The sequence below is a fragment of the Gavialis gangeticus genome, unplaced genomic scaffold (genome assembly GCF_001723915.1).
Source record: "Gavialis gangeticus isolate Ggan-Ray unplaced genomic scaffold, GavGan_comp1, whole genome shotgun sequence".
Taxonomy (NCBI): Eukaryota; Metazoa; Chordata; order Crocodylia; family Gavialidae; genus Gavialis; species Gavialis gangeticus.
Genome location: NW_017729025.1, coordinates 53436450 through 53447402, shown reverse-complemented (window position 1 = coordinate 53447402; position 10953 = coordinate 53436450). Strand labels below are relative to the sequence as shown.

Sequence of the window (10953 nt, the reverse complement as noted above, 5' to 3'; positions counted from 1 at the left end):
AAGATCCTTTTCTGCCTCTGTGCTGACAAGAGGGGAATTCCCCAGCCTGTAGGTATGCTGCTGGTTCTTCCTCCCCAGGTGCAATACCTTGCACTTGTCCGTACTGAAACCCATCCTATTCTCATCCACCCACCTCTGTAACCTGTCCAGATCTAGTTGTAAAGATGTCTGGGTTCTTAGGAAGACTGTGAAGTGGTAGTAAGTGCATAAGACATGACAAGAAAGTGCTAAATGCAGCCACACAATAGGAGTAGGAAAGAGCAACTAGAAAGGAGAAAGAGCACGAAGCCTGTCTTTAGAAAAGAGAGAACTTAATATTTGTGAAAGGCACTTCCTGTGTTTTGCAAAAATGCCCCAACTTACCGGGTTTCCCAGCAAATAAACCCGATAATCTGTCTCATTGATGCCAGAAAAACGCAGGCCCTAAGGAGAAAGAGATCAGAAAATGAGGGAAGATTAGGTTATCTGTTGAGCCTGTATCTATTGTCATCCTTATAGAGATAGTGACACAGCTGAGAAGAATCCTTTCCCTTGTCCAAATTATTTGAGCTCTGCCCAAAATAAAGTCCACACCATCTTCATTTTAATAAAGAGATACTCTACCCCAATCTAAAGCATTTTCAGCCAGACAGAAAAGTAGGTTTATCAACATACCTGGTAATTGATAGGCCAGTGCCACGGTTTGGATGTGACTTCATTCTCCTTTGGTTTCAGGCCACTGTTTCCCTATGGGAAGTTGAAAGGAAAATTACTATAAATCATACTCTTCCTCAAGGGAGTTGTTCAGGAACACAGGAAAATTGTTCTGCTCTCAGATGTATTCACACATGTGCAGAAGCAAATATTCTGATTACACCCTTTTAGAAATACTCAGATTTGAGTGTTGGATCCCGCTGGAGCTACCACATTCCTCTGTGGAACAGTCTCTTCTAGAAAAAATCCCCACAGCTATATCAATTAACAGCAAATCACATCATTCTCTCATCACAAGGGCTTTTGTTTCGGCTCTTCCTTTCACTAGCATACAGTCATGTAAAAAAATGTTCTGAAAACTGAATCATGCTCCAGTAATGAAATGACAAGCTGGCCCAGAAGTCAGTATGAGATGCCCAGCTCAGGTCCTCATCCCTGATGTATTGCTGCCTATGTGGGAGCCTCACTAAGCCCATCATGTACAGAACACAGAGGAGACAGATTTGAATTGGGACCTTCCCAGTAACATCAAACCAAACATTAGACTTCATGAGCACCTGAAGATTAGGCAGGCCAAGCACAGAGCTTAACAGTAACAACCATCACTGAATATGGCCCAAGTGAGGTGGCAAGATAGGTACTATACAATAACTCACCATTCTGGGTCATAAAACTACAGGTCATTTGCATGGGTTTATGTGAAATAACAATTAATGGCAGTGGTTGTAATTCACTATAATTTCAGAATGGGAGTGAAAAAACGTTTGACATTTTGAGACACACAGGCAAAGCTCTATATGCACACACGCACAAGTAAGAAACTGCAGCAAGTGATGATTCTCAGTAGAACTCCTGCTACCTCAAGTGGTCATCTGGTATAACCTCATCATCAAAAACAAGGCTAAGTTTAACAGGATTTATGCCATAAATTCAGAGACCAGTTGACACTTGATTGGAAGTAGAAAGTTAGAAACTAGATTCAGGACTGTCAGTCTAACACAGACCAAGGTACTTTGTATGCCTAACCACTGGCACCAGCAGAATAGGGAGCTCATTATTCATAGGCTCACATTTATAACCAGAAGAGACCATCAAATTATATTATCTGACCTCTAGCATGTCACAGGCCCATAAGTTTCTCTAGTACCCTTACATTGACCTTTATAAATTGTGTTCAACTAAAATAACTTCCAAAAAGGCATCAGGTCTTAATCTATAGATAATCAAAAGGAGAATCCACTATTTATTTTGGCAGTTTATTCCAGTGATTAAATTATACTTACTGCTAAAATGTATGTCTCATTTCCAGTTGGAATGTTTTTTGGCTTTATCTTCCAGCCATTGGTTTGTTATACTAAATAACCCCTTAATACCTGTTTTTCACTCTGCATGAAGCTACTTATACAATTTAATCAAGTCACCTCATTCTTTTTGACAAGCTAAACAGATTTTTATTTTATTCTCTCACTGTATGTCATTTTCTCTAGCTTGCAAATTCCTTGTCTCTCCTATGTACTCTTCCCAATTTTTCAGCATCCTTCTTTAAAAAGTAGACAGCAGAACCATACACAACACTCTGGTATCAGTCTCACCACTGTCTAATGCAAGCAAAAAAATGCCTCCCAACTGCTTACTCCTCCCCTGTTTATACATCCAAGGATCATGTGCCTTTTTATCACAGCACTGCACTCAGCTCAAATTTTGTTGCTTGTCCATTATGTCTCCTACATCCATTTCTAAGTCACCGCTTCCCAAGATACAGACTCATACTCTGTAGCAAACATATTCAGAAAAGAATTACCCTGAGCTATTTAATGATGTTAAAGCCCAACAACTTTCACCAGTCAAAGTATTGATATTTTGATGCGTTTCTCTCTTGGCAGTCATTATTATCTTTGCATATCTTGATGTGTCAAAGGGAGTCAGTCCCCCAGAATCTGACAACTATAGAAGAATGAAAATCAAAGCACCGGTTTAAGTACCTTCCCTAAAAAAAAGGGACAGAACCCAAAGGAAATCTATAAATATATGGTAGGGAGGATGTCCTTTTACACATCATAATATAACTGGGCTGCTGAATTTAAGCAAGGAAGAATAAGCACTGAGGCCACTACACCAGAATAAACTGACATAGGCTACACAACAGTAATGAATGACTGAAGATCAGAAGTCAGGCACAGAGCTGAGGCTGCAGGCATCAACAGTGGGTCACTGTCTGACATTCTCTATGAAAACTTGGACATGAGAAAGGTGTGAGCAAGACAGGTGCCCAGAATGTCAAGCACTGATCAGAAAAAGAACAACTTTACATTTCCAGAGAAACTTTTGAGGTGGCTCCAAACATACACAGAAAAATTCATGAGCAAGATTGTGACTCGGGATAAGACACAGGTCATCCCTATATCTCATAACACCTTAATCCTGACACTGAAAAGCAGAGCATGCAAAAGAAATGACCAATTTCTGTGTCGCAAAATAATTAAGATGACAATCAGTCAGTAAGGTCATGGCCCAGTTTTTGAGACAGTGAAGGGACAATTGTAATGGACTGCCTACCTCTCAACAACCAAGACCATTCATGGGGAATACTGTGCTAGTGAATGGCTGTGGTTGCAAGAAGCCATCGAGAGCAAGCGCTATGGAAAGCCACATCAAGGGCTGTGGCTTCTCCAGAACTACGCATCACCCTACACATTCCAGGCAGCAGTAACTACAGAAACCAAATGTGCTTTTGAAGCTGCCACCCATCCAACCTAGTCACCAGTTCTGACTCTTTCAGATATCTCTCTCTTCCCCAAGTTGAAGGGCGACTTTTCTAGGAAGAATTTCAGTGCTGATAACACAGCGACTGCAGCAGTCGCACAGTTTCTAGATGTGTAGTACAAAGACTTTGCCAAAACAGGTATGGCCAAGCTGTAGCTGCACTGAACCAAACATACTGATGTTAAGGGAAACTAGACTTGCCATACAGCCTAGTAGTACTCAATCTATCCAACCTACAGACTGGATGAGTGGCACTAGGCCAGTCCATGAGCCACATTCTGTGTGCAGGGTCAGTCTGTAGGCCTGATCCAGAGTGAGTGTGGTTGGTCTGCCAGTGCGATCTGGTGCCACAGCCCAGCCCCATGTGCTGAATCCTACACATTGGCCCAACCCTGCATGCTGATGCAATCTGGCACATGGGCCATGTCATTTGGCCTGTGGGGCTCCCCACAAATCCAGAAATGTGGTAGCAGGGAAGTGGCAGCAGTATTAATTGCCACAGCCACCATGTTATTATCATTGAAATTAATGTCACCACCACACCCCTGCTGCCACATTTCCAGACCTGCAAGGAGCCCCATGGAATGGATGAGACAACTCTACATGCTGAATTCAGCCCATGGGCCGTAGGTTAATCACCACCAATACAGACTTTAATCAAACACCTGAAAGCAAACAATTGTTTCTTTGTAAGGCTAGAAACTATTTAAATGCCTCTCTTAGCTATGCAGCCTGTATTCCTTGTTCCTAGATGTATAACTTTACATTTGGCTTAATCAAGACATGTTTTCTTTGAACAGACCCAACCTACCAAGTAATACCTGTGTGACAGCATCATGCACTTTTCATGAGCTACGATTTTGTATTTATCTAACATCTCAATCTGCAAATACAAAGCACATGAAACATCAGATCTGAGAATGTGGGCAGGCAATCTAAGAGGCTGTATTTTGAAAATTTGGTCCAAAGTATTGTATTAACCTACAAACAATTGTCCTTGTATAGTTTCTATAATGATACTACTCATGAAAGAGTCCAATTGCTCCTGTAGATTTTCCTTTGCTCCAAAAAGAGAGTCCTCCTTGAGACATTAAGATTATTTCCATGGAAACGGTTCTGTTGATGTCTCCTTACCTGGAGCAATGTTATAACTGGTTGCCATGGAAACGATTACCATTAATAATACTACAGTTTTTTCAGAGTTTAAAAAGAGCTTTACAAAATAATAAGAAATTAAACCTCAGAGTCCTCTCTGAAGTCTGTATCATTCCTGCTTATAGCAGAGAAAGAGGCACAGGAAAGAGAAAAGACTAAACTGGGGTTATACAGAATGGCCTCAGAGGAGAAGACTATAGGAAGAACTACAGTTCTACAAAGACCTGCAGTGATAAAGGAAGAGGGGTGAGGAGGGCAGAGAATATCAGCATTGAAAGCTTTTGAAAGATAACTGTTTTTCAGTTTTCTCATCAGGTATTAATGTGTTCTTATGGGACTAGGTATCCAGGGTCTACACACTTTTAGGGCCTCAGTTACCACTGTATTATTGACAGTGAACATTAATTTATCCTCCAGACCACCAAGAAAGGAATGGAAGTATTAACATTCTCATTTTACAGGAGGGAACCTAAACTACAGAGAAATTAAATGACTAGCCTACTGTCAAATCAAATGTAGAATAGAGCCAGGAACTGAACCCAGAACTTCCTAACTGTATGATGGAAATTAAGTATAAGACCAGTCTTCTTCCTCTAAGCTACAGAAGCATACCGTCTTTCCTACCTGCCATCCCCAGGCCATCTCAGCTAGAAAGGAAAAAAAAAAAAATGGTCTAGAAATAAATCCGCCCTACCCGGATCATAACCATGTGGGACTCCAGAAGAATCTCTGTGAAGGAGGGTTTCAAAACATCCAGGCTGATATTAGGCACTATGGATCAAACAAAAGAGAAATGAATTAGAAACCTGTGCTTGATGCCTTCCTCGAACACATGCATAATAAGCTCTCCTCCCATGTCAAATCTCTGAGGAATCTGCTTCTGGTATCTTCCCAGTCCCCAATTAATTTTATTCATATTCTAAACACAACCTCTTGCAGTCATAAAAGCATTCTCAAGTGGATTTTACTACTGATCCACACTCTAATTTCTTGCTGTACTTTCAGGAGTGTGAAAATAGATAAAGCTTCCCAAAATAATCAGTCTTCGGGCTGAAGCAGAAATAAGAGCTCTGCTACTCATAGGCTCTTGTATATTCACAGATCAGCCACATGTGTAAAAAGGCAAAAATGCATGACAATGGGAGCAGGCTCTTGCCAAACCATGAGCCCAGAGTTTAATTATTTTAGTTTGAATCTGATGTTTTTGAAAGGCTGTAAAATGTTAGGGGTTTTTAATGAAACCACAATTTGCCCAAGCCTTCTGCAAAACAGAAATGAAGCATTGTCCCTTTTATCCTTGGGTGGGCGAGGTGAGGGGAGGACACACAACACAGCTGAATAATACAGGTTGAATGAAGCAGGGAATAAGGTTGTGAAACAGGTATAGCTTCTGCATAGTGCTGGAGGGCACGTGTCATAACTGGAATGCTAAAGTCTGTCTCTAATCCATGCTACAATTCTATCATCCATTATTTAAAGCTATTAGTAGCAGTCTCATTATTGTAATGTCCAAGCAAATGAAACCACAGCAAGTGCAATGCAAAGTACAGTGGACCCTACACTTCTAAACAAAATCATTACAAAAGTCTACTACCCACATAGATTAATCACAGACAGATTCAGAACAATAGCTCCTTCAGTTGCAAACATAAGAAGAGCTCAAAATATACCTCATAACAGAACAATGGCTGCAGTCTTAACTAGGGAGTACTGACTATAATTGCAGCTCCTGAAGATCTCAAAATGCATTATGTTATGCCTCTTGTAGGTATAACCATTTCACAATATAAAAAATGAGGCAGATTAAAGCTAAGTAACTGACTTAAATTCATGTAGCTGGTCAGTGCCAAAGCCAGAGAGTTGAAGATGAGGGCGAGGAGGAGGTCAGAGTGAGGACCAGGACTCTTAAACACTCAGGGCACTTGTACACATGCTCTAATGCATTCTGATTAGATCATGTTGGAGTGGACTCATTTAATCAAGTCTACTGGAGTATTATAATCAAAGTGCTCCAGCATGCTGCAGTGTCTTATGTATTCAGCATCTCTGCATTTCAAATGGCAGCAGGGGCACTTTAACTAAAGCTCATCGTGGAACGAGGTTTAGTTAAAACACCCCCCACCACCACTTAAAAACGTGGGACACTGAATACACGAGACACTGTGGGTGTTTTAATTAGAGCAGCTCTAATTAAAACGCTTCCTCCCCACCACCCTGGAGCACGTGTAAAAACACCCTCAATGCCTTGCAACAGCCACTTGATAACTCACTTCCTTTGAAAACAAGCCAACCTACCTAACACAAAATGTTCCAAGAGATTTTGGGGAAAAAAAGGAAACATCACTTACACTTAGGATTGATGTGATCTTCAATGTTCCAGAGGGAACTGGGATTCTCCTTCAGATACGGAGTGCAAGTGACTTCCACCTGTTCCCAGCCCCTGATAAACAGGACAGTAAATCACCAGCTTTCTGAAAAAATCACCATTTACAATTCAGTTCTGATTTTTTCATTCACGCTGACATTTCCCAGCAGCACAAATTAAGGTTGTCAACCTTCACAGATCCTTTCCAGTGCACCCAAAAAGTCTTATACCATCACAGTGCAGACAGAAACTGAACTAGATGTGAGATAGGTCTACCATTTTAAGTATGCTGTAAATACGAAGACAAACTTTTTCATACTTGGGTGCCTAAGATTAGGCATCTAAATCCATATTTATACAGACACAACTTGACCTTCTTTTCAGAGGCAATGAGCATTTGTAGCTCCCAATTTCAAATCATCTTGTACATTCTGTCCAGGCAATGTAGTCATTATCACTTTAAGTCAATCCATGCCTGTAGCAACTCCATTATGGAATCAAAGACATCATCACAGTAGATCAAATTATTCATCTAATCTGCCATCTTATTTACAACAGTGACTAACAACAGAGGATATCAGAAGGGAAGTGCAAGAGGCCTGAAGTGAGGTGACAGAGTAACCTTTTCAGAGGGGAAAAAAGCTATTCTCTCTTAATCTGGATTTACAAGTGCTACTTAACAAAGGCAAAGCAGTGACAATGATGAACATCAGCTGCCAGCAATAGATCTTTGGCAGGAAGAATCACAAGCTGGGTGCAGCCTGTTTACCATTTTGGAAGAGTCTTCCCAGAGGAGCCCAATATACACCCTGTGGCCACGTGGGTCAGTCGGATTTGACTCCGTAGGACTTTGATGAGTTTCCCAGACTTCCTGCCCACCACCTCAATCCTCCAGAAATCGTTGGAGTCTCCTGTTCCATTCTACCATTCAAACACAGCACAAGAGAAAGCAGCTGTCAAAGTGAGGCACAGTAAACCACAATCTTCTGAAACATGCTGACAAAGCTACATGGAAGAAACCCAACTCAACCTGTTCAGTAATAACAACATAAATTCCTCACCAGGAAACAACTATTATAAATGAGCTCATGATTACCACCTTCCTACCATTTGTACCTTGCTAAGCCTCAAATTCTTTACCTCCGTGCCTTACAGGTCTCTTGGGCTAAGCAGATGCATTTTAAACAAGGGACCATTTGAATGGATACCGTATAAATAATAGCTCCTCATCTTTGGAGACAAAGCTGACAACATTTACAGAGTTTCTTCACTGCTCAGCCTAGACCCAGAAGCCATCTGTATATACCACAAGGCCAAGTACAGAAAATATTTGTCATTGCAGCTTTAGAGTTGCATAGTTACGCATTTAAAGAGCCAGGGGCTGCCAGAGTCAGGGATATGCTATATGGGAGAGGTAAGGATTTCTTAGGGTGATATTTTTTATTGGGCCAACTATATAGTTGGGATAAAGCTAGACAAGTATTCAAATATAAGACATTCTTTGTCAAGTCTCATATACATGTATTCTGATATAGGGCCTAAATATGTGACATGCTAAGTCTTCAGTAATAAAATAAGGTTTTCTCCACCCCTACAGATGTACACATATCACCCTGCTCCAACATCCCCCATAACCTCCCCCTTTACTCTAAGTGCTGTCATACATTTTAAAAAATAGCTAAAAGACAAAATTAAAAACAGTATTAAGTCATTTGGTTTGGAGTGAATTCCCATCCCCTCCCACCCCCAATAGAGAGAGAGGTTGTATTCTTGCGTTTCACTTACTATTCCATATCCAGTGACTTGAAAGTGTTTCCTTGTCAAGGGGGCCTCATGCTGGTGACTATGAAGATTTCTAGAAGTCCTGCAATGAAATACAAGGGGAAACTATGTTTCACTTTGAATGCTGAGGATGGTTTGTGGGAAGAACGTTTCTTTCAATCAACAATAAAAACTCTCATATATGAGCCCCCCTCCCAGCAATTTGCAGGCATTACAAATTCATTTTCTGAACTATTTATTATAAACTGTATTCGGCCACCTCTGGGTAGAGAAGTATACTGACCATGGAACATTGCAGGCTAGGACACAGAACAGAAAACATTCAGCTGCAACTGAAGGGATGTGTGGCTTTTATGAAGAGCCCAAAACACTGAGGTTAAAAGCCCAATTTTTGCAAATAGTGGCAAGAGGTCCTCAAAGGCCAGACCACTTGTGAGCATCAGTTTGATTCTCATGCAAAAGACTGCATCCTCTAGCTGCACAGAATTCCCTAACAGCATACTGGACCATTCAGTTATGGTTCAAAGGGAAGAGTGCCATCTGTTGGATCATTTGCAGATCACTTGTAAAGCATAACAGTTTTTCTGGGAAGTCTCCCATTTCAGGACCCAGCATTCCTCAGTATGAGAGTTGACAAAATCATGTTGGCAAGTCAAGAGTTTACTGTGACTTGCACATCTTTAGTGTTAAAGCCCCAGCTGCTAACACCATGATCTGTAAGAATCTCACAGCTTTCATTTACAAAAAAAGTAAGTTTCTAGAACACAAAGTAAGCATGTAACAGTTATTTTTCAAATGTCATGACTTCTGAGCTTGCAGCATGAATTTTTGAAAGCTTCCAATGTCACAGGCTGCTACTACATTGCAGACTAATGTGATGTGATATAATGCATAGGGCAGCCAGTCATGGGAATTAACTAGTTAATTCATTAATTAAAAAATTAAAAAATTAAAGAAATGGCTAACTTCTAACTTGAACTAGTTAAAAAAACGTTTAACTTTAACTTTTTTTTGAAGTAGAAGTTAAAAGTTTTAAAAAATTGAAATCCAGCTTTCCCAGAGTTTTTCCTGACACAGCCACTCTCTAGGACTTGCATGGAATGATATTTCTTTATTGAAACTCTAGGACTTCTTGTTTGAGAGACAGAAAGTAGTGTGCCTTCCTATGAGATACGGTCTCTTAAGAACTACAAGTTCCAGAGTTCTTTAGGTCATGCTGGTATTTTCTGTGCATTTGCTGGAGTCAACAGGGCAGCCAGTTGGCTGCAGGAAAGGAAACAAACACAAACAGAGACAGTAACAGATCCCAGTAACAGTGAGAGCAATTAGTGAGGGTGAAGTAGATGATGACTTTTTTTAATTTTAATGAAGATCAGGACCAGCAGCCCACTTCTCATATGTGAGAAACTTATCTGAGACGTTACCTACTATGAAAAACTATTGATCCGTTATAACACAATCATTCCCTCAGTAGTGGGGGCTTAGTTTTGCAAGACAGAAGAGGAAAATTGTCAGATGTAAATTTTGAAATGCAGCTTTTGCTGAAGTTCAACAAGCATGTTTAAATACTTTCTGCTATGCAACTGAGCATTCTTTTTCTCATTTAAACTGATTTTCTCATTTCAGTCTAATTCTGATTTTCAGACACTTTCATTATTTCTAATTCAGATGCATTTCATACCCTCTTGTTACCTTTTGAGCAATAAAAATTGTAATAACAGAGCTTTTCTGTGGGAACAGCTTTCATTTGTCACCTGGCTATGAATATCTCCTTTCTGCTATTCTGGTATACCTATATGATGCATTAACTTTTACAAAGTACTTCACGTGGAGAGGGTGTGAAGGATCTAACATTGCATAGGTATTGGTAAATTGTTATTTTGAAAACTGTTTGACAAGTATAACACTGTTTTCAGGTAAAACAGGGTGAGTTCAAAGTAAATTAGTGGGCTTCTGTGGGCTCACGGAAAAGAACCCCACTCATTACATTTGAAAATTAAAAATTATGCTAAGAGGTAATTCACCATGTTTCCCGAATTTCTCACAAATCAACTTAACTTTTAACTAGTTACTCTCTTTTTAACTTACCTTTTAACTAGTTGAAAGTGGAAATATTTAACCTAACTCAAGTTAATTTTAAAGGCTGCTAACTTTTAACTTTAACTAGTTACATTTTCCATAAACTTTTCCCATGA

The 10953-nt window shown here is 40.1% G+C and overlaps 1 protein-coding gene across 1 annotated transcript in view; it reads right to left on the bottom strand.

Moving 5' to 3' along the window:
• The window catches only part of POMT2 (protein O-mannosyltransferase 2), a 46827-nt gene that overhangs the window by 14410 nt on the left and 21464 nt on the right, over positions 1-10953 (bottom strand). The window contains exons 12-17 of the mRNA XM_019518749.1: positions 8762-8840; positions 7746-7897; positions 6960-7051; positions 5306-5382; positions 655-726; positions 364-423 (exon numbers count right to left, since the gene is read on the bottom strand). Of these exons, the coding sequence (XP_019374294.1) occupies positions 364-423; positions 655-726; positions 5306-5382; positions 6960-7051; positions 7746-7897; positions 8762-8840 (532 nt within the window). The remainder of the gene's footprint in view (positions 1-363; positions 424-654; positions 727-5305; positions 5383-6959; positions 7052-7745; positions 7898-8761; positions 8841-10953) is intronic.